Here is a 25,169-nt window from a genome sequence, read left to right as displayed (position 1 = left end):
GTTTTCTACAGGGACTTATTTCTCCAGTGTGCAAAATAATTAATCCAAATGTTGGCAAGTGTTAGGCACACATATTCCTAGGAGAAGTGTCCCCAAGTTTTAATAGAAGCACTGTTCAAATTTCACACAGACCATATAAGCCTACATTAGAAAACAGTTTCACCAGTGATAAAAGCACTATTGAAACAAAATGCTTTCTAATAGGCATTAAAAACGTTCTGTGTAATATATGTAAAAAGGGTTTACCTAAGGCTTTGCAAAATTGTCCACAAATGTACCACACAGTGCGCAAACATTAATAAGAAAGAAGCAACAAAACCATAGCACTACCACTTTGAAATGCAATGCAATTAGTACTACTTCTAGTAATACAGTGTAACAGCTACTAACTATTAATAATGTCTATTTTTCCAGGAATCCATATTCGTTAAGGATGTCTGTGGTTTCTTTATCTTTTATTCAGAAATATGGAAGCACTGCACACTGTTTCACAGCTAATCAGAGCTATACAAGAAAAGATATGAAAGTTTCATTAGTGCAAATTTTAGGATAACTGGTCTCCTGCCCTAACTCCTCCTGTTCAAATTAGTCATTCCCTGTGTTACTCTAAAGGTACAACTTCCCTCAGTAAAAAGATTTAGATTGAATCCCTTCATAAACAAGGCTCTATATATAACTTATTTTTGTTTACCTGCTATAACATGTAATATTTATTGAACTAGATTTTATACCAGATAATTGCAACAAAGTGGTTAAAAAGCATTTCAAGTGAATCCAAAGTATAAAACAATCTCAATGCGTAGGGCAAAAAGGATGTAACTAGTTGAAAGGTTACTAGGAGATACATATCTCACAGTTAAAAATATGATACTCTGCAAGGTGAGACGTACCTTGTAAAAATGAGTCAGGAAAGCAGTGCTTCAAGAATTTTGTTAATTTAACAAGAGCTTTTTTTTTTATGTTAACAGTATTTTCTAAAAATCTTTCAGAAATTTTATTTTTGGAATTAACAAACAAAAGACAACGCTCCTTCTCACAAGGTTGTTAGGAAAATATTTTGCACAAAATACTGATTTCTATGTAGGGAAGGTAAGAAGGGACAAGTGTTTGTGGCTGGGAAAAGGGCAACATGACATCTAACAGAAAAGTCAGTGAAGTGGACAATATAGCATGACTCACAATATTTTTGATCATTTAATGTTTTTGGCTTCACTAGCTAAAAATAGCAACAAAAATGAGCACAAAAAAAGGGAAACAAATCAAAAGCCAGCATGAGAAGAATATGTTTACAGAGTAATCACACTGAGGAAACTGTTGAATTTATGATATCATAAAGACTCATAATTTTGAGATGGAAAGGAAAAAGGTCAGCTGTGAACCTTTGTTTTCCATCGTTTTTAAAGCAGATGGATCCAGGAACAACAGAGTACTTGGAGGGATGGCAAGGCAAAATGGTGTGGCAAATTGGAAAGAGAAAATTGTAAGAGAATGCCGTCAGCAGCATGTTCGACAGAAGGCATTCATGTCTCCAGTTTCTAGGTATCAATGGATCACGTGGTTCAGGAGCAAATATACAGTTGTAATACGTGTATGGAAAGGAGAAAGAATATCAGGAAACAGGAAGAAATGTGAGACCTTGTCTGTCCCAAAATCTCCTCTCAGAAACAATGAAAGAAGCAAAACCTTGTGAAGAAGACAAGTGTGAACAGACTACTGTTAATATAGAGTACCCATAGGATGCAAATAAACCAAGATTGGGTTCCTTCAGGGAGTGACTGGAAAGGAAAAATTTGCTAATGACTCAGGGACATAAAACAGTTGGAGAGTAGTATGATGGAAAAACTCTGTAAGTCCCAAATCAAAAACGTACGTCATACTTCCAAGAATTGAATTTCTTTAAATCCTCAGGATGGTTGACTAGAAAGTCCTGAACTGGGGATGAGCAAGCCATGAGATACAGGGTCTCCAGTTTGCAACAGATACTCTCTGAATATTTTGTATGAAGAACTGCAGAATGAGAATAAAACCACAGAGACCTCGGCGGTGGGCTGAGGTCATGGAACAAAGAGATCAGAATTTCCTGAGCCAGACTAGTGCTGCCTCAGCTTTATCTTGTGCAGCTTTCCCAAAAGGCAACATCATGGAAATAAAGAAGCATGAGCTTTCCTGACCAGAGGAACTGAAACACCCAGCAATCCTGGCCAAAAAAAAGCCCAAAACAAACCCAAACAAACAAACAAAACCACCATCAACAAGAAAACCAAAACAACAAAAAAAACCCCCCAAAACCCCCCAGCAAACCTCTATGGGAGAAAGGCAAAACTGGAAAATTCAAAATAAATCCATGGAAAGGGTACTGAGGATGGAGGGTTCCTTCCACTGAAGTCTGCTTATTTTGAGGGGTTAGTATTTTTCACTAGAACATTCAGAGATTTTTTGGTGAAGTTTTTGCCTTTTTTTGAAATTGCTGATGCTGTGTGTGATGTACTGGTATCTGTAAGTGGTTTTAAGGAGCTACACACTTCAACTTAGATTTATACAATATCTGAGAAAGATAATTTGCCTTCCTTTTATTCCCACAATTGACAAGCATGTAGTTAAATTCTCCCTCCCCACCTTGACTGTGGGCATGTGGCCCTCACTGTTTCCCATGCCATGCCACGGTGACACTGGCTGCTGACAGTCCGGTCCCACACCAGGACTGGGCTAACAAACAGTGTTGACAGTGTGTCAGTTCTCTGGCTCAATTTCATACCAACATTCTCACTTTCTCAGAGCCAGTTTGGATTATACCATTTTCTGATTCCATGATTATAAAATAGCCATCTGATGTAGGAATTTTGTCAGCCTCCCACTTCATGCATTTAATGTTTCACTCTCAGCACCTGTTATGAGTTGCCATAACTTCATGAATCAGTCCTGGCTTGTCTGCAGGTTTCCTTAACAACAGAATTTCAGACATAGTCTTGATGGATCTAGATTTGAATCTATCAGCTCTTTTTCAGACAGCAACACTTCTGGAGCTGGGCTGCTGTCTACAGGTCCATATATTTCAAAGGTACTTTCCAAAAGAGATGGCATATGTCAAATACTTGGATAGTTCAATTAGCAGAACATGCCAAACCTAGTTTTTGAAGTCCTCATTACTCAATATTTTGCTCTACATAAATTTGCTACATACCACTTTAACCACTAAGTGCTGTTTTTCAGTAGTACTGGACTAATTCAGAATTTATGCTCTATCTACATTCAGAAAGACTGATTTTTGAGAGTTCTTCCCACACTATTTCAGCAGCTTATACTCAATGAAATCTACTGCAGAAGTTGAGGATAAAGTGTAAAGCCTGAAGCAAAGCTAGAAAGGAGTAAATCTCTTTGGGTATTATTTTCTTTCTTTTATATTAATTTTTTCCTTTTTTTTTTTTTTGGTAACACTTTTCCACTAACTTTTCTGTTAATTTTAGTTTTTGTTTTTCAGTGCAAAAACTGAAAAACAGTGTCAGTCAGCTCATAGTAATCAATGGAAACAATATGACTGTTCAGCAAAAACAGATGTAAAGATACTGAACTATTATGGTGCATCTACTTAGCAAAGAACTTTTCCAATAAACAAGAAAAAGACAGTAAGAGGTCTAGCCAGTGCTACAGAGATTCTTTCCTTTGATAGACAAGTGTATTATTTCCATTACCATTTTGTTTTTTAACAAGCAGATACATTGCTACTTCTGCTTTAGAAATCTTAAAACTAATTGACTGAGCTGTGGGACTTGCTCCAGCAGGATTGTACCCCATGACAAGTCTCTGTTTGGTGATAGAGAGAGAGATTTTAGTGGCCTCTTCAAATTTGAGTACTGTTTTGAAGCATGCAGACCTTTTCTTCTCCTGCATACTCTGGCTGTTGACCTTTTAAGCTTGAGGACAGTGGTTTTTAAAATGCTGTAGCATGCATACTGTGTGCATCCAAGGGAGTATTTTTCCAGTATGAGATACTACTTCCTATAGTGAGAATAAATCTCAGTCAATTTCAATCTGTTTCTTGCCTGCAAAGTAGATAAGATTGCTGGATGAGAGAGAAATTAAGTCACTTACAGAAATGGATTTGCCACAATTAGGTGTGCAGTCAGGCCATATTCATATCAGAGACAGAAACATTACAAAGGCAACACACAACCCTATGTAAAACACAGCCTTCCTCCACAGGCAGGAGCAGCCCTTTGGCCTTAATCTTAAAAATGAGACATTAAAGACAGAATGCACAGGGTAATGATGGAAAAGGATGGCATAAATCAAGTGTCATTACACATCAAAGATAAAAAACTAAAACTTGGATCCATGAGTAATGAGAAAGTATGCCTTGCTTTACTGATGTCACTGACTAAATATTTGAGTCAAAGAAAGTTTCTCTAAGTATTTGGTTTTGTATTTAGATTGTCTCACGTGACCAAATCTTATCACCTGTTTATTATTTGTAACATGTTGGATAGACACATACACCTGAATCTGTCATCCTCTACTCCCTTAACAATCAGTCAAGCAGTAAATGTAGCTTTAGGATATACTTAGATATACCGGACTTATTTGAAACATTTACAGTGGAATTACATGAATTGCATCATAGAAAAGTCCATTTCTGCCCAGGGACTATAACAGGAGACATGATGACCAACACAGACATCGTAACCTGCATTCTAGGTGTGTAGTTAGTCACATACATTCCCTTTTCCTATGAATAGATGAAAAAAAAAGAAACAACACCCTTGTTTTCGTCTTAAAACTGTTCTCATATTTGTGTTAAGTTCTGATTTAGCCATCTCTTAGGTAGAGGAGGTTTGATTCATATGTTTTTTTCAGTTCTTTTGAATCACACAAAAAAGTGATTTTTTAAAAAAATTAAATGCTGTAGTCTCACAATCTTGAGTTATACTCATTATTTCTGATGCACAAAAATTTATGATAGTAAACTCACATTTGTTCTGTACCATCCCATTAAGTTTAATGACACTGTAGTATTTCCAAACATTTGCTTTAGTCTTGGTAATTTTTCTACCATGAGCAAAACATGCTCATTTTCTCTACCTTGCTTTCTCTAAAGCAACCAACCCCTTCCTGCCCCAGCAGCAGAGGGTTAAATGTTACTGCATTTGGACCTAGGATGTTGTGTCACTGAGGCAGGGGAACCACCTGCACCTCAATGTTTGGCCTGAGACAGAGCAGATGGTGTAAACTCACGGTGCCTTTATCAAACACTGAGCTCAGTGCAGTATCTCCTACCTGCCACAGCCATGTGCAGAAAATAACCACGGCTCAGTTAATGTACCAGAACTTGTTAAACTATCATGTTGATCAATGTTAAACCATCATGTTTTGATCGTGAATCAATGATCTAAGAAGAAATTCTCCTCAGAGAGAGCAATTATCCTTTAGGGCTTGAGTATGCTGCTGCTTCAGGTTTTTTTTTGCTACTGTCCTACACTGATTGCTGAAATATCTATTTTGTTGTCTATTATTACTCAGGCTTGTTCAGCATGCTGGATTTCACACTCCACTTCTCTCTGAAGACTGGTGTTCTAAATTGTTTTCCTCTAGAGGGTGATTATCCTGCCTTTTTCAAAATAAAATTCCACCTTTTTGGGGTTACACTAACCCTTCTAATCCTCTTGATGCTCTTTTTTGGCTATGAAATGCTCCCTAATTTGTCAATTAAAAAAAATGTTGCTTACCCCATTGTTCAAGATTCTTAATGGCCATTAAGGAGAACCAGATTTAATACCAATGAATACAACAATTACCTTTCTTCAAGTCCATATACTATAGTGAGTACAATTTAATTGTCATCCTAATTTGGTTAATCCCAAAGAAATATCAGATTCTGCTTCTTGTAAATAATTCTTATATATATATATATATATATATATACATGAAAAATGCTTTATTGAATATGTGCTGTTATTGACTTTGTGACTATTGATCTCCTATAATCACCTTATGTTTGTTACTTCTGCAATTTGATACAATCATACTATATTCCTTATTCTAAGGATTTTTAGGTATTGTAATGACAAACATTTGGCATATGCAAACACTAAAGCTTCACTTCCCAATTTCTATTCTTCAGAAGGAAAGTAGTTAGCATTTTTGCATCTTTGTGCATAAAATCCTCTTCTTTTTCTTTTGAAGCACAGATTAATGTACATTAAGTGACATATGAATGCCTTTAAAGAAAAAATATTTTAATTTAAAAAATCCAATCATGATTTACTTCAAGTAATAATAAGTTAGGATGGATGCTCACCTCAAACCACCAAAGAAATTTTGTTTGGCTAAAATAATAAAAGCTATGAAATCCCTGTCAACTTTTTAACTGTTTTTCTTTTCTTATTGCTTCTTAATGGATGTCTTGACTCTCCCCTTCCAATGATGAACATTCAAACTTACTGTGCCAGGCTGGTAAGAAAAAACAAGTTGCTAAAAGCTCTTTTTTTTTTTTTTTTTAAATCAGAGAAATATATACCATGGATCTCTGTTATCAGGAAAGAAAATAACCCCAACAACTGTTGTACAAAATTTTTATAATGAATGAAAAGGAGGCAAAATGGCTTAGGAAAACCAGTAACCTTGTAAAGGGCAAATAAATTGCTCTGATTTTGATCTACATTAATGAGTCAATACATACAACTATATCTAAACCTTGCAGCACTGCTTTGGGACTACATGAGTTTGCTGCAGACACCACACAAACTATTATGGGGTGAAAGTTCTGGAAGTGGCCTAGCTATACCCTTATACAGAGATGGGACCATTGACACTCAAAACACATAAAGGAATGTACAACAAACTGTAAGATTTTGCCTAGGATACTTAATTACAGACACACTTTTCCAGAACCAATGGTGTTACTTCCCACAACATGGAAATTAATTTCCAATCTAGCAAACAAGGATGTAGTGAGAATATGTATGTCTTATGGTTTAGAACCTTTTACACACATTTTTGTAATTGTACAGACTTTCCAAACTTACCTCCTCTATGGATAATCAAAGAAGTTTCACTTCCAACAGGACATTCTTTAAGTATATCCACTACTTCTGCATGGCTCAGGTTCTGTACATTCTGCTGGTTGATCTCAACAATGAGGTCACCTTCACACAAACCAGGACATCCCTGAATGTCTAGAATTTGCTTCACCCTCTGTCCTGTAGGACTGTCTGCTATAGTGAAGCCAAAGCCCTGGGCCCCTTTCACAATGGTTAAGGTCATGAGTTCAGCTTGGGTGGCCCCAGAAGAAGCCATTGATACATTATCATCATGGGCAGGTGGTGGGAATGTGCTATCAAGCTGACTATCTGCTGGAATGGAGTGCAAGGAGTGTGGTGGTCGATCTGTTACGTCTGGAACAGACTGAGAAGTCCTAGAAATGTATTCCAAATAAGTTTCATAGTTATGTCTTCCATTTACCACTACCGGAGGCCTCTCCATTACTGCAAGGGGTGGCACCATGCTGTTGGCAGGATCTTCAGGATCAAAGGGCAAAGGGTATCCACGACATAGCACCAAGTTGACACTCTGACCAATAGGAACAGACTGGAAGAGTTTGACTACATCTGCGTGAGTATGTCCAAGGACACAAACTTCATTAATATAGACAATCACATCACCTAGAACGAGAAGAACAAACAGTGACAACATGAGACAACTTCAATTGTGTATAGGCAGTGCATTTTTTTTTTTAATGAGATAGAAGTCTACCAAAAAAAAAAAAAGATAAATTCAATCAACATACTGACTCATATAGGAGAGACAAAAAAGTAAAGTTTGTCTGGCAGCAAATGTAATACAAAGACACAATGACAATACCAGTTATTTTCTGTGTAAGCTCACATATGGAAAATTTAGATGGATCCAGACATTCACTTTTTCTTGACATTTCCTCCCTATTTTTCCAACTCCTTTTAGTACAATCTCTATAGATTACTTTTTTAATAAGATAAAATGAACGTTTATTTCAAGACTGTGTTGTCAAGAAATACCAACGTTCGGTGAAGAGTAAAAGAAGAAAAAAAAAGTAAGTATTCCTGGACTTCAGAATCAATGAACAGCAATTCAGCAATTCAAGACGGTGTATGCATGTGCATAAGGAAATGGTTTTTGCATTGATCATGATATTAACACTTTTCTGTTAAATGTGATTACTTGCCATCAGCCATTCAGAACTGCTACTGTAATTTCCTATTCTAGGCATGAACTATCTATCTTACATAATATAGAGATGTTTCACAGCATTTTGTTGTAGCCAAAAGGCTCAAGGACAATGACACAACAAATTTTTCTGGTAGTTTCAATATCCTTACATTAGAAAAATCTAGGCAAATATATGAAAATCAGTTTAATATTTTCACCTAAGGAGCTGGTCAAATAAACCCAAAGATACTACCTTTACCTTCAAATCTTGTCTTATGTATAGCAGACCTACCAGTCTGAGCATATGGAAGCAGAATTCTTTAAGTCAACAGGCTATTTATGGGTCTCCATACTGCCTATGCACCAGCCACCTACTGTTACTGAAATGCTCAGAAATAAGTTCAAGTTTTTCTTCTTGGTGTTAGAATAGATCTATATATTTATAGCCAAAAATATTTTTTATGTGCTGTCAAGGTGCATATTAAAATAAAAATGATTTATCAGTGCAAACAATATTCAGAATAGTTTGATGACCCACAGTCACTTTTCACTTTCATAAGAAAGTTTACATCTTTATAGGAAAATAAAAGGATATTTCATAAGAGAACTCTAGAAGTTAAAGTATTTTGCTAAGTGAAGACTGTCTTATTATCCTATCATTAATCACCAGGATATTATGAGATGTCTACAAGGTACACAATTCAAAAATTTACACATCACAACACAAAGCTTTTTAAAGGTATTTGAAAACCCAGCAAGAAAATAAGAATGATTTAGGGAGAATGAGGTAGTTTGGGTGGAATTGCTTCAAGTGTATTTATAAATTATGTCTTTCAAGTACTTCAATCAAAATATTTAATCCAGCAAACAGAGGATAAGAGCGTCATCAAGATGCCAATGCAAGGGCTGTTTCTAAGTGAGAGCAAAAGGCAAAGTCTGTTTCTATGTGAAAACGAAATGGTCAATTCCCACATGATCAGTCTGTGTAACAGCCTGACAGTAATTAATTGCATATCCATGAACTGTGATTCAGAGGAAGATTTCTTCAGAGGCTGCCTAGGTAAAAAAAGGCTAAGGAAGTTTGTTTAAATGATTGTGAGTATTACACACATAAACCTTAGGAGCTGCAAATGCTTTCTTAAATGTGCACCATAAATAGATTCCAAAACAAGCACAAACAGTAATGTCACTTCATCGGCAGTGCTGAAAAAACTCTAATGTTTTTGTCTCAAGCAGCTGAAAATAAAGCCATTTTCAAAAGTCAGAATTTAAAAGAAAATATGCACCATACAAATTACTGTGGCAATGGCTGCAATTCATCATGATTTGCTCATGCCCTGGTATAGAAAGATCTTACCTGCATTCTCATCCCTGGCTCCCACGTTAGCAGTGAGGCTGACATTGCTCACAACAGGACTGCTTCTGTTGAACTGAGAGCTCTTCAGTGCATGCTGCTGTTTCAGTAACTATGCCTTAATAGTAACCTTGCGACTTTTTAATCCATGCAGTCTTTATTTCCCTGAGTGCTGGCAATGCAGCTATGTGGTGGGAGGAGACCAATCTGTTTGTTCATCCTCTCTTACAATACATTAGCAGAGTGCAAAATGGAAAATGCAATTTTTGTGTTGGGCGAGTAAATCCTTGCCTGTTTTCAGCCCCTCACTTTAAGTATTTGGACAGGACTAGCTATGATATAAAACTTAAATCAATATGGTTTCGATGTAGCATAAAATTACATAAACTAGTTGGCATTATATAGATCCGTAGTGAAAAGAGATTAGCCTTTGCAAAAGGAATGCAGTCAGGAAACATACACGCCAAGTAGTCCCTTTCCCCAGTCACTAAACAGGCAAAACTGAGCACTAGAAGATCTTTGGTAAGAACTTCTTCAAATAACAACCTTCCATTATCCCTCACAGGCCAGCAGAAAATCCTTCAGCATTTCCTGAATCAATATCTTTAAAGCTCTTTGTTTCTGAGGTATAATGTGAATAGCATGGCTGGGCAGATGCTGAAGCTGTAACTCAGTCACCGTGGGGCTGTTTGGGACCCACCTGCTGTACTGTCACATGGAGAATGGACAGCCACAGGTTAAGTGTGATAAACACAAGGGCATGAGTTACTAAATTCTTCTCCAAGAAAGGAGTTAGAGTGGGGCTGCAGTGGGGAGAAAGAGTTTCAGATCATGAGACAGGAAGGAGTAAAAAAAGGGGTTAATTTCAGAAATCCTTCAAATTAATCTCTCAGCTGTACTTTCTCCAAACCTGACTCATTTTCCAGCCTGAGAGTTCCTCATTGCTGACACAGAGAGAAGTACTCAGCATTTGGTAGGAAGAGAGAGATAAGTTAAGAGCATTACAGAGCCAGTGCCATGCTAATGCAAAGTTCAAAACCTCTCTTCTTTAGGCAACCTCCCTTAAAGGTTCCTGTAGCATCTTTTCTGCCTGTTCTCTTCTGCTGCTTCTAATAATAATGGGTGCATATGGACAAGCATAATAGTGATCCACTTTATATCTCCTGTCTGATTTTCTGAGCAAGCCATAGTCTGCCTCCAGAAATCACAGTTTCACAGTGAGTGGGTATCTTTGAAGTTATGCAGAACATTTATATTAAGCATCAAACTTTGCCTGACTTTTAGAATTAAATGTGCTAAAATGACTGGAGCTTGCTTACAGCTTGCTGATTGAGCTAGGCAGGGATCTCTAGAGGTCACAGTGTCCAAACCCTGCTCAATCAGAATCCCTTAGAACCTGTTGCCCAGCATCATGTCCAGGTGGCTTTCAAAAACCTCCAAGGGGGTAGACTTCACATGTTCTCTGGGCAACCTGTGTCAGTGCCCTCCTCCCAGCAGGAAAGTGTTTTCTGATGTTCAAAGGGAACCCTCTGTGTTTGAGTGTTTGCCCATTGTCTCTTTTCTTGCCACTGGAAAGAACTTGGCTCCATTTTCTTTGTGCAGGTATTTATGTGGATTGATAAAATCCCCCTGAGCTTTCTCTTCTCCAGGGTGAACATGCTCTCTGTCAGGTGCTCTCCAATGTGATCTTCCTCACTAGCCTGTACAAACTGTACACATGCCACCCCAACCTCATCTTACTTGAGACTGTTCAGGGATGAGGGAGCCCAAAAGGGCTGATCTGATCTGATCTGTGGAGAAGGCATCTGAATCAGACTCTCTAGAGGAACTGGCAGGTTTGAGAGACACCCAGTAGACAACAGATACCGTGGCCTACCTCTCAAAAATCTACACTGCCACAAAAACAGATTCTTCAATGTCTAAATTCAGCACTGACTTGAAGAGTCTTAAAGAATACTGACAGCAAGCAAATTTATCAAACTGTCCTAAAGTTACCTCAGATTTAGTTAAGGCTCTTGCATTTAACTGAAAAATTTAGGAAAATGGGTCTGGAGAGGATTTCCTGGATGTCTGAAGCTAGTCCTCTGTTGTCAGATACAACACAGTATGTTACACTTGATGAAATTTGGTGTCTTCTTCATGAAGACAAAAAACATGAACTCCCATAATATTTCATATATTTGACTAGCTGGTTTTGCTTATTAAAGTCTGCTGATCATTACTTATTGTCATGAAATGTTAATTGACTCAGTGCCTGAATGTTTGATTAGTGGTTCCATTTTGTTACCTATCTATTTCAAAGCAAAAACCAGATCTGTACTGTCATTATCTTTAGTCGGATTAGTAACTGGTGAAGAAATTTCTGAGCTTCAACATCTTTTAATGACAGATTCTGTTTTACATTTGTTTCTACAGTAATGTTTCAGAATTAAATCTGACACCCTAGGGATTTTTCACAAGCATTAATTCTGAAAAAAACCCCAACCTTTTCATGCTTGAAGTGTTTGATCCAAACAGAATTTGTTTTATTGACATAACTAGTTTCATCACAAATTATCTTACAGTTGCAGGCAATGCTACCAGCTCTATTTACCTTCTTTCTGAAGAACCTGTACTATTCAGTTGACTCCAGTTATTGTTTTTGATAGGTTTTTGTTACCCCTAGATTCTCTGTGTAAACATCTTGTAGGTAAAGTTTGTCCATTTTCTTACCCATGTTCCCACTATTTGTACACAAACATTTTGCCTATTTCTTCTAGTTATGTTTCTTGTACACTTAGGTTTCTGGCTGTACTTCAGTGAATTTAATTGCCTACTAGACTGTCATTCCCATTATTAATTAGAATTCACTAAATTTTGAAGTATGAATGCAGAGAAAAAAGTGCAGATTAGATCTTCAATTGAAATTTTGCAGAAATGTCTCCTTCTTTCTGACAGGTTTTTATCATGCTCCTAGTGCTAGGTTTATGTGCTTAAAATATGACAGAATGCTGTGATTTGAGGTGGAGACAGCTCTGCTACCCCCCTGCAGCCAGCACAAGCCAATAGCAACGGTGCTAAAACCAGCTCATGGTTTGGCAAGTCAGCACAGGACACACCAGCTCTGCAGGACTTGGGCAGCATAATTTTTGCTGCATTTATAGCCCACATGAACTCTGCTAGCTTCTCCAGCATTACTTATTCCCACTTGCATTTCTCACCCGTATAATCTAAATTCTGCATATGCATACTTTGCATCAGTTTCAGAGCTAGCAATACATGATTACTTCATCGTTGAAGCTTTCCCTTCACCTGCCCACCCACACTCTCTACTGTCATTACCAGATATTTCTGTCACTTCTCAGCAGTGACCTTGTCTTCTCTTTCTGCAGAGTGCTGCAAGATTGCTGGCACTGGAGCCTGTTAATAATAAATTCAGAGCACGTTTCCAGTATCAAAATATGAAACATGGGGGTAATTTTAATAACAACAGCACGTGACTGATGGTCATGAAAGAAGCAAAGATTTGTAAGAAATGAGCCATTTTTACATTCACACATATACTTACAACCAGCAGTACAGAGAACTAGTCTGTGAGGGATCCTTTAGTTAAACAGTAGCAGACAAACTACATTCTGAAACTTTGAAACTCAACTTCCCTCCACTTGCCATAGAAGTTAATCCAGTGTGTGAATAAATAACTTCCATTACAAATGGCTAGAAACAGTTCTTTTGGCTGTAAAATATTTCAAAAAGTTCTGCATAAACAGAAATTCTCTGATTTTACTGTACTCTGACTTGCCACAGAACCCTATAAAACCTACTTAGCTCTAGCTGCTGAGATCTGATGGCCTCACTTTTACAGGCAAAAGATAAAGCCTAGGGTCCTGTAGTTCATGCTAGCCTGATTAGTCTAAAAATTAAAAAAAAAAAAAAAAAGGAAAAGAAAAAGGCCCTCATTTTGTTAATACTCAGTATAAAATTACCCTTATTTTTACATAAGAAATTTGGAATTACAACAACTTCTTAAAGGAGCCTGCAGTGTAAGATGACTATTGCACATTAGTACTGAAATACTTCAAACACCTGCCAAGAAAATACTTGGTTCTTCTAAAGAGGAACATTAGATTAACTGCTAAAACATATCAAAAAGGCAACCTGGGGAGAAGTATATGCATTCAATAACTCAATAACTACAGCTACTGATCAAAAGAGCTAAATTTAAAACTGACCACGTTATTATCAGCTTTATAACAACTTTCTCTGATAGACAGTACTGCAGCAGCCACAGTGAAATGAAAAGAGCTGCTGGGAGACATAATGGGCAGCTGCCTCTGCATTCAGAAATAGTTTCAGGACCTCTTGCTGGTATGTGAGAACACTAAATGGTCCATTAAAATATCACTGCTCATACTGGCATGGAAGACCCATTTCCCAGGCTTCATCACATACAGAAAGTTTTACTTGTGTGTGACAGGTAACCACTCTCCACAGCTCCTTGTTTCACTCACTGAACTCTGGGAACTGAGGTTCAGGGGAAAAATTATAATAATATATGATAATAATAAAATTATTATTTATTCAATCAATCATTCATTATGATTATTATAATTTATTATTTATTTCAATCGGACAAAAAGTGAAGCCAACATGTATTCCTAGGCATTCAGGCAGTCAAACTGGCATAAAATAGGCTTAGATTTTCCTCTTTCTGAAACCTGAACAACAGATATAAATCATCTGTTTGTCAGATTTGAGCAAGTACTTGTACAAAACAGCATTGTAGGGGTGATAACTTGGGCTAAAATCTGTTCCCATCACTGGACTTCATCATTCCTATCATGAAGGACTGACCACTGGCTCTGAACTTTGCTTCAGGGGCCAACACAATTATGTGACACAGACACTTGTCTGCAACTTTACCAAAGACTCAGATCTGTTGAATAAGCAGGTGCCATTTTTATACAATCAATTTTTTGGAATCCATTTTAATTCTACTGTGACCCAATGCATATGCCTAATTAAAAAGCTGTCTATTCAAAATTTTTTGTGCTTAACCAGCATGTATCATGTAATTACACTCAGGCAGATGTGGATTAGTAGAAGAAACTATTTCCATTTTATTTGTATTTTGCATATAGTGGTAAAAGCTATTTAAATAGAGGCATTTATTTGGGAGAGAAATAAAATATGTTCCAGAAGAATCTAAAGACCTTGATTATTTGCTGATCTAGTAAATGTGAAACATTTTAGATTAAAAAATGTAAGTAATGCAATAGCAAAAGCATACTTAAATGAATGCTGGTCATAAAGCAATACAGAGTAGGCAAATTTTCTTCCTAGAAACAGTTTTCACTTCTTCAAGCAACTGAAAGCCTAGCAGGGATGTTAAAGCTGCTACTTTACAAAAAAACTAATTACTTAAAAGATGGTAAGTATATTGGAGGCAAGACCACATAAAGAGAAAAAGGTCCAATTTTCAAGGTAGCCTCTTACTTACAAATTATGTAAGCTTGTTCTGTCTAAGCTTTGCTTGCAGGAACTACTTGTGCATCCTGAAATGCCTGGTGTGAATGAACTGCATGACAGAGCGTCAGTGGATCTGAAGAGAGAGATAAAAAATGTATGCCACGTTTGCATAGCTATTTGGGATCACTTTGGAAGGTGTCACTGTGTGCAGAGGCTCATGAAGAAACGAAACCCTTCTTTTTCCTTAGAAAAAGGAGGTCAAAATTTACAACACATTTGCTTTTGTATGCACACTTTATTTCTGTAGGCAGCGCATCACATTTATCTAGGTAATGGCTCCCAGGAGGAAGAAAGCAGCCCAGCCAGCCTCCCAGCAGCCTAAAGGCAGAAGGGTATGGAAAAGCATGATGTAAATACCAAGCAGCCCCTGTGCCCCACTGGGAATCCTGGCCATGTGCCACCTGTCCCTGGTGGAAGACATTTTCAGCAGCATTGTCAACTGCACACCATTGCCACTGCTGAATCCTGACATAAACTGCCAGGAAGGAAAAAGGGAGATGGATGAAGTGAGGAATTAGATGGAACATTTATAAAGATGCTGCAGCACAGTGACAAATGCCTTCATATGTTGAAATATAAATATAAATGTTACTGGGAATTTTTAGTAATAGGCAGTCATGTGAACTGAAATGGTTAATAGAGCTATTTTATTTCTTTGAGTAATGCTAGCACCATGAGGACAAGAATAACTAGCCACATACTAAATTAGTAATTTGTGAAAGCAACACCACTTTTTGGACACTTAAAAAATAAATGCAAAGATAGATGAGTAGGATTCATCTCTATTTAAAATCTATAGAGGTACAACTTGAAAATTCATTTCTATTTTAGAGATATTATGGTTTCCAAGGAGATTCCTTGTAACTGCAGTGGGCATTACTGCCAGAAGTGGGTCAGTTTTATAACCGTTATCTATTTGGTAAAGCTACAATTTTCATCATTGTTTGATCAATACATTGTTTTTCCTGCTACACTCACACAGTGCCCATCCAGGTGCCTGATTCCCCAGCTGTCTCTCTGAGACCAGTACAAATCTGATTTGACTATCAGTCAGGTTATTAATTTAATTTAAGGCTAGGACTTACAGCCTTGATTTGTGGATGTTTTATGTATTCATTGCTCAAGTTCACATTCTGCTGACTGAGATCAACGTGAGCTGCCAGCAGTCAGTGTGCTTATTTCAGATCCAAACCATGGATGTGGAGCCAAACGCCAGGCATCAAACCTGAAGGTGTTGCTCTGATGTATTGATTAGAAATATAAATCTACACTAATAAAAATACGTATCCACATTCTTCCCAAAAGAAATGCTTGCTGTTGTCCCTGAAAATTCACTACCAAACTTTATGCTGAAGAATCTGACTGATTAACATCTTAATCAGGCCATTAGTTGTAATGAAATGTGTGCTCATTCACTGCTTCACCCTAGTTATTGGAGCTTCTCCTGTCATGCCAAACCAGAAATTCAGAATATATATGCACTGCTTGTTGTATATATATATATAAATCCTCAAAACTTGCTCTGTCTTTAAAGTAGTCAACTGGGTTTACAAGGTCAGCACCTTACCGAGGCAGATATTTCAAAAGAAGTCTGGATCACTACAGATTAATGCTTTTAATCAAAATTAAAGACAGGAAGCATTTTATCAAGCAGAAATTAAATGTATCAAAACAGTGAAATAATTTCCAGCTAAATAAAGGGATTTTTACTGATATTCTACTGCATATAAATACCTCAGTGCATTTGAAATGGAGCTATATTTGATTACTGATTCATTGACAAATGCTTATACGCATGTACGGCTAATATATAACTAATTTTCTACTTATAAATTTTATAAAGGCCACTCAAATTTTAGTTTATATGGGCTTGTCTTATGTATTACCTCTATATTTTCTTTTTTTATGATAGTAAAATTATCTACAAAAATAATTACCTTAACTTCAGAGAGCTTCTCACATAATTTCTATAACAAAAGATCTACTCAATAGTTTTTCAGGCATGTATGAATATATTACTTGCTAAAAAGATAAATAGTGGAGTTCCTTTAGGTTCTCTAAGGTTTTACAGTATTTTTCCAGGTTAATAGAGGGTAATGTATTATCAGACTGACCTTCCTTCCAAGCAAACCTTGGTTGCCTTAATATCTCTAGAGCCTCTTGCACTGCCAAGCACTCATTTTCAAGGACAATATATTTTTACTCTTTGCAAAACAATTTAACACCTTCACCACTGAGTAATTATACTTTCAGCTCATTTCTGAATACTACTCAGTATAAAATACAAAATTCAGCTTGCATAATATTTTTTTTGTAAGGAGGCAAAATCATTAACACAAGTCCCACCAAGCTCTTTCTTTAAAACTGCTTTATAACACAAAGAAAACTCCAGCCTTATAATAATTAGGAAAAGGTCACTTTCTAGCCTTCTAGCTTTATGGCTAAGAATCCCATTCCCCTTTTATGAGGATTATCCAATCTCCCACTAGCTACTCTTCCTCCTTTTATGTCTCATCCACCTTGTCTATTTTGTGTTTTGGTTTCTGAGCAAGAAGAGAATTTTTGGTGCTCTAGTATGGTTTATAGCACTGAAAAGTCACAATATTGTTGGAACTTAATTTCCACTGTAGTAAATGTTTAATCAAAACCAACACCATTTCAGGGCAAATACTCCACCATTTTCTATTGCAATGTAGGGGTTTAGTTGAATGTTTGGATTCCAGAATTTGCCACAGACTGCTGCAATATGGGTACATCAATTGCTGTTCAGTAGCCAAATCTCAGATTTTATGTATAAAGGGGCATTAACCCTGTTGTGCATGAGAACAACCATATCTTCCCCTTTAGCAAAGACTCAATTTTCTGGATGTCTATCTTTATTAATTTTTTAATTAGCTAATGAATAAAAGTAAATTAAAATGTGTTCTTATGAATGACTGTGATGCCACATCAGACTATTTGTTCAGACCATGAAAAAGCAGTCTCACACTATGTCTGCCATCTCCCAGTGTTCCTGTGAATTATCCCATGGTAATTAAAAAGCCTTTCCCAAAATTATCATTGTATCTGATTTTTCCTCAGAAGGCTACCACTTCATGTCATTTGCTTCCACACAAGATTTCTATCCTGCTCCTGACAAAGTAGGTGGCACCATCAGTCCTGAGAGTGTATTGCTTCTGTGTCCGTCAGAAACTGAGATCAAGCTGCAGTCTCCCATTCCACTGGAGATGGTAGCCATAGTCTTTGAAGGTGATTATTGGAAAAAAGTTCTCTCAAGCATATTATATGCACAACTTCCTCCTCTTTGGAAAGCCTGTAAAAATGGTGTGAAGTGGGACAGCCACTCCACAAACTTCCTTCTAAGAAATGCTGCATGAGAAGTGCACAAAGAAGGACAAGAGTGTCATGTGTTAATGCATGCAGCACACTGGAGACAGGGGATAATGAAGGGTGAGCAGTGGATGAGTCGTGTGTGCTGTGGGGCTCAGGAATGCAAGGAGCAGGAGGAATGTGGGACATGAATGCCAGCAGCAGAGTGAGAGAGGAAGCAGAAATTGCTGTGCACTGAGTGCTTTGCTCTTCCCTATCTTTAAAAACCCTAACTCCTGCCTGTCTATGAGCCCTGTCTGGCTTCAGGAAGGCACAAACAGACTGGACTATACCAGTGAATCCTGCTCCAAAAATTCATGTTTTTAAAATGGAGGGCAATTTACATTAAAACTCCTTTTGCTCTTTCTGCTTCTTATGGCATTTTAGGTATGAAATTATTAATTTTTCAGACTTGCATGCAAGCAATGCTCACATACAGGCACAACCTGAAAATGGTTTCCAGACAAAAAACAGTCAGGTGTCAACTGCTTATATGTCAACTGCAATTCTTAGAAATACAGTGAAACTACACAGTCATTATTTTCAATGGGGATTATAATCAGAGAAACTCAGGTACCTAATGTCAAAGTAAAAAAAATTGCAAACAACCTTGGGTATAAAAATGAAAGTATGGCTTCTTGTCTATTTTAGCTCTCTCTGCTTTTACTACAAACTATGAGCTCAGAAAAAACCTCAAGATTGTCTTTGTGAATCACTCAAACCAAAGATGGAGCTGCTGACACTAACAAGAGAGACATCATCATAAATTATACTGTCCTAACAGCAAAGTTAAGCATTGCTGGGTGAATGAATTCAGTGTTTGTTTGACCTTGTGCATTTTGATTTCATGGATTTTATGATGATATATCAAAGAGACTTTACACCAGTTCAAAACAATAAAAAATAAAGAACAATAAATCAATTCACTAAATAGAACAAGCTTTTACAATAATTGCTAAAAGTGTGTTATAATTACAAAATATAATTTGTCCCTAAATTTATTCCATTAATAGTTGATACATTATGTTTTTTGCATAATTTTGAAACTGACAGTCCTTTAGCTGTTCTCAGCAAGGAATCCTCAAATTGTTTAGCCTTGAGAAATTTTACATACATAAAGATGAACCAATCAATCAATCTATTAAATGTCTAGTGAGCCTGTAATACTGTAAACTGCTTTTGAAACATTTTCAAGGCTTTCAGCATTAAATAGTAAGTAAAATTACAATTAAACACGGTGAAGAAACAAATTCTGAAGAGTTCCATCATTTTATTTTTATTGAGATTGAAACTATCCAGTCTTTTCACTATCCCTCCAGAAGCACATATATTTGTATCTGTTTTGGCAGAACTATTGTAATAGCACTCCCATGGCAAGGAGTAATCTGATTAACTGGGACTGTGGAAGAGGTTTATGAAAAAAATTCATACCATGTAGGTAATGTCCCTATAGCACAATTCCTAACACTTCTTCTATGAATTATTCAATATGCTTGGGATAACTAGTGTGAATGCTCAGTGTGCTTATTTGTTACATGACAGACACCATAAAAAGGGAGGACAGTAACTCTGATATTAGCAGCGACCACATTTTTGTTCTCTGACTTCACTGTCCTCCCAGATTTATTGCAATGAGCTGCAAACTAAACGCTGAATGCCACAGTTCCACCTAGTAGAACTCATCTAAAAGGTACTTTTTGAAATGTACGCATATTTTCACATTTATTCATATATCTTCAGCTCGCTTCAAAAACAGTACTATTTAGAAGGAGAATAAGTGGTCCATCTACTCTAGAACCTGGAGAGCACGTTCTGGATTCTGAGGCAATCTGGAAGTTATAGAACAGCAAGCATAGCTGTTTCTCTGGTGCAGACCTTCCAATAAGCAGAGGTGGCACATTTTCTTCCAGCTGTGTTCACTTGGGCTTGAAGGCACAGGACAACCTTCACCCTGAGAGAGCACCTGCCCACATGTCCAGTTTCAGGGCTGCTCTATCAGAAAGAGCTCCATAGCACCAGAGATCCCTCAAAGCCAGCCTAGCACAGGGGACTAGTGGAACTGATAGCGTCAATTAAGTGATAGAAATAGAGAAAAAATACTAGCAGGAATGGAAAGGGGAAATATAATGATGTGAAGAAATTGTGAGAGGAATCTCTCTGACAGTGCCTACTGTCCCCCATCCTGGCAAAGGCACCTGGAAGGCATTCCTGTATTTGCACAGTCCTTGCCAGTCCATAGATAATCTTACAAAGACCACTCTCCCCAAACCTATTATTGCCTTTGTCCTGTCATTCAAAAAAAAACCATCATTAAAATGAATAATAACACACATGAGGTGTTTATTTGGCATAAACAATTGCTCAAGTATAATTCTTCTTATTATCCCTATTTCCCCAAACAATTTCGAGCTACTTTTTCAACTGTGCTAGAAACAGTTGAATCTCTTATATAATAGTCAATGGCATTTTCTTTTGATGCAATCAAGTTTGGCCTAAAAAAATATACTCTTGTCTGATATGCAGAAAATAATTGGAACAAGACAGACTACAGAGATTAAAAAAAAAATCTGCCAAAAAAATTAAGTTTTTTTGAACTCTGAGTAAGGATGCTGCCATTGTGACCTCTCTAGAAAATGACCAGAGATGATATGAGTGTTTTCAACTTCTCCCATCTGTGTTAGAACAACTCCTTCCCATGAAAATAAAACAACCTTCTAAAGGGATATTAAAATGTGAATCAATATTTTCACACCATGTGTAGCACTGCCACGTTACATGACTTTTATGTGAAATTTGACAGAGGAATCCACCCTCAATCCCACTTGCCAGATAAACAAGGTTAGATAAACGGGTGGTTTCCAGTGCCAGTGAGAGGGTCTGAGAGGAGGCAGTGTCTTTGCTCTGGATGGATGCATTCTCTTAAGCTGCCTGAAGAAAACCTGCCTGGGCACACCAGGCTCATAAACTTTTGTGGAAGTTTCAGTGCAAAAAAGTCAACCAGACTCCAACAAACAAGACAAGTACCAAGAGCACTGCCTGAGACTTTGCCCAACATCAGGAGAATATTCCTCGTAACCTGCTAGTGAGGGGGGTATGATTAATGCTGCCCCACACATCTACTGTGTCTTTCAGTCCCATACAAAGATGCTTCTCCACTTTCCCCTTACACTGTCAACTTCACATCATTACCTCAATTTCCACATTTTCCAGTTTCCCACCTCTTTCTGATGCATTTTTTTCAATCAACCAATTTTTTTTCAGTGCTCTTTCAGCCTTTCACTGTGTTACAGGCTTAGGGCTGACAGCTTCTTCAGAACTGACAGGTTTCCAGGATTCATAGGCAGATTTCAGGCCAATAATCATGAACTGCTGATAGCCTTTGCTTATTGAGACTTGCTATTTTGCTTATGTAAAGGTGGAATAGAAGAGATCACAAATAACAGAGCAGCAGTGTAGTCCAACATGCTTCATGACTGACTTTTAGCCTATGAATAAATTCTCAAGGAACAGCTATCAAGACAGGGTGTCCAATATTATTTGACTTCTCCCTAGCAGTACTGCAGGTGACGCTCAGTATGGCAAAGAAAGTCTCAGTAAATACTGCATAAATGATGCTGATTTCAATGCAGAAGAGATTAGTTTAATACAAAGAATTTTAATTTACTTCCATTTGCAGCTAAAGAAGAAAGCAATACATCAAAAGGAGTGAAACTGCCAGTGTTTAAAGATCTGTACTCACATCAGTGCTCTCAGACCTTTCTTGCAGAGCTCCTTTCTTCTTTTCCTTAGAACCTTGCCCTCCCCCTCCTGCCTCCTACACGCTCACACATGCATAGAAACACCCACTCTTCAGCCATTTCTAGCATGAAATTACTGCCTTTTCTCCCTGCCTCCCTGCAGAACAAAAACAAATTATGTCATCTTCAGCTCCAGCATATCATCTTCCAGTTGGTTTTCTCCCTGTTCTGCACCCGGGTCTCTGGAGATTGGACCCTCTTCTCCCCTCTCCAACAGCCAGTCACCCCCTGAGGCTGATACCCAACACCTGGCAAAACACCAAAGCTCCAGACACCAAGAATTTGTCTAAGCTCTGCACACAGCCCTCTTATCTGGGCATGGCAGCAGAGCAGTGTTTAGGGCACCCAGGCTCTACCACTGTGACACTGCTTCCCTCTGGTACCTGCTGAAGGAGGAGCTGAGGAGGAGCCAGTGGTGCTCAGGCAGCTCCCACTGCTGCACACAGAGCTTTTGGGAGCAGCAGGGCACCTTGAGCTCCACCTCCATCCACCAACTCAGAGACAGCACCACACTTATGTGATTGCTGGAGGGGAGAAGACTTTTGTGGGGCAGAGAGAGAAAAGGCTGGAAGAATTTTTCCAGGGATTTCTCGCTTTCCATCAGGATTCACTTCCTGCCCACCTCCTGGTTGGAAAAGTGCTCCTTATGTCATTGAAACATTTTCATTACAGGTCTTTAAACAAACAAGCTATTTTTTAAATGTCAGAGTCATCAATTACAAAGAGGCAGTCGCATAAGTGCTGGAATAAACTTTGCTCTTCTTATAAAGGCCATGTGAGCTGCTAAACAGGGTCAGAGGAGAGGTGTATCTGTGCTAATATCCTGATTCTGGCAACAGACAGTGAAAGATGCTGTTAGAAGTGAACTTCTAATAAAATGCCCTCAAATGTCTCTGTAACTCCCCATTAGTTAAAGGTTTGCAAAGCTCCTCAAATATGATTTATATGCCTGGAAATGTTTTGTCATCTCTGACGCAGCTCTGGATAGTTTTTCTTCATGCCATGCATCAAATGATGCAAGTCGGAGCACTGACAAAAATATTGATCCATGTGTGATTGAACACAGATTTGTTTTTTAATATATGTTGCACAATTGGACTTTGACAGTATTTGGCCTTAATATCTTAAGCTGAACTCCATTAGGCTTCTCTTCACTTTGTTTTTAGCAGTTATTATGGGAGTTGCTAACTTCCAATAGTTATTGCACTTTACCAAGTTCTAAAATGACTGTTTCTCCTTTTGGATGAAGAAATTGAGGTACACCGATGTAAACTAGTATGCTCAAGCAAAATATTTGCTAACTGTTAAGACAGATATTTGCCATTCTAAATGTACAGCAGAAATTGTATCTCAAAATTAATTACCTAATTTATTCTTAAATTATCCAAGAATTATGAGTGGAATTTTTGAACTCTCAGATTTTAATATAGGTACAGATTTTATTTGGTTGCACAAGTGAGGAGGCAGAGGTGAATATACATCAACCTACTAATTGTTTATTACAAAAATTAAAACAAATATCTGAAGCTCAGCTTAATACATACTTTTTGTTTTGATAATTGAATGGTAAAATAAAGCCCTATCTGCCAAAACAAAAGAAAATCAAATGTGGCATGGCTGACATGATTGAAAAGTACAGTTCTAGATTATTTTCATCATGCAATATGAAATTCTCACTTTCCCTGTCATCTTTTCATATAGCGAGAATTTCTTTCTGACCTCATAGATCACTCTTCTAAAGACACAAAACATCATTATTTATTGAATGAAATAGTACATGAGAAGATGATGACTATTATTTTCAATGTATATTTTTGTCAGTTCATACAAATAGCCAAATCATGTGAGACACATGTTAATTACATTTGATAGAATAAAAGTAAGTTCTGCAACTGCAGCATTTTTGGCAGCCACTGAGTTCAGTGCATGCTGCTTACTCAAGTGGCAACTTGCAAAACTTACAAAAACTGTCCTAATAAATGTGAGGATTTTGACAATATATTTATCATCTCCTGGTCTATGTGAAATGTCTTAGTAGCAGAATCTGCAGATTTCTCATGGTGAAGTTCAGATTGAAGAATGAATTTATGGGCTTCCTAGAACTTTCATACACAAAACAGGTGATTATTTCAATATGAACAGTCAAATTGAATAAAGGTGTATTGGGATGTGATAGTGGAGAGAATAAATAAGTCAACATTTTTTCTGCCTCTGTATTTTGCATACTCAAATAAGTATGAAAATGTTTTAGTATCCTTGTCTATGCTTTTGCCCTTTGTGGCCATTTTTCCATGGAGTCAGACCTTGAATTAATAGGAATATGAGACTGCACATACTTGAATAATTTGTGCCCAAATATAATCTTTGCTTTTTCACCTTTACTCTTTCACATTTTACTTTACCATATTTCTTGATTTCTGTATGATCTCATTTTCTGCTAAAGATATAGCACCTTTGAGCACCAGAACGTCTCCATTTATTCTTTCTAGAATAGAAAGAGACTGAGGCCAGTGTCTTAGGTTAAACAGAGTGTGTATGCCTTGTGTTTATGGTTTGTGTTGCATTTGTGACAAGAGAGAGGATTTTTATATTATCATCAATCATATTTCCATTATACCTTCCCATCAAATTACTTCATCATCGGTTTCTCTATCTATAGTAGGTGCTGGAAGAGTTGCTTTAATGGTTTAAATATTAGAAAACACAACATATAAACAGACCTGCACATATATTCTCTCCTGCAGAATATCACTTATGTAACCCAGACTTTCACTTATTTACATGTCCAGTATTTTTCTGTTTCAAGTAACAAGCACACCTTATCATTCTTGGGACTGATAATCATAGATCAAAATACAGTGTCAATAAATGTGAATTTCTTTCATAATGAAATGCCATAAACCATGAGTATTATGAGCTGTTGCCTGTGTATAAATATGGATTTTATCAAAGCAAAAGGAAAG

General features: G+C 37.3%; 1 protein-coding gene across 13 annotated transcripts in view; it reads right to left on the bottom strand.

Annotated features, from left to right (window-relative positions):
- The window catches only part of MAGI2 (membrane associated guanylate kinase, WW and PDZ domain containing 2), a 695,213-nt gene that overhangs the window by 112,489 nt on the left and 557,555 nt on the right, over window positions 1-25,169 (bottom strand). For 12 of the 13 annotated variants that reach the window (XM_038153728.1, XM_038153732.1, XM_038153729.1 and 9 more), the window contains one exon: window positions 7,020-7,655. The exons of the other annotated variant lie outside the window; for it this stretch is intronic. In XM_038153728.1, the coding sequence (XP_038009656.1) occupies window positions 7,020-7,655 (636 nt within the window). The remainder of the gene's footprint in view (window positions 1-7,019; window positions 7,656-25,169) is intronic. 13 annotated transcript variants of the gene reach the window in all.

Source organism: Motacilla alba, chromosome 1A (genome assembly GCF_015832195.1).
Source record: "Motacilla alba alba isolate MOTALB_02 chromosome 1A, Motacilla_alba_V1.0_pri, whole genome shotgun sequence".
Lineage (NCBI taxonomy): Eukaryota > Metazoa > Chordata > Aves > Passeriformes > Motacillidae > Motacilla > Motacilla alba.
This window is presented reverse-complemented; position numbering and strand designations above follow the sequence as displayed.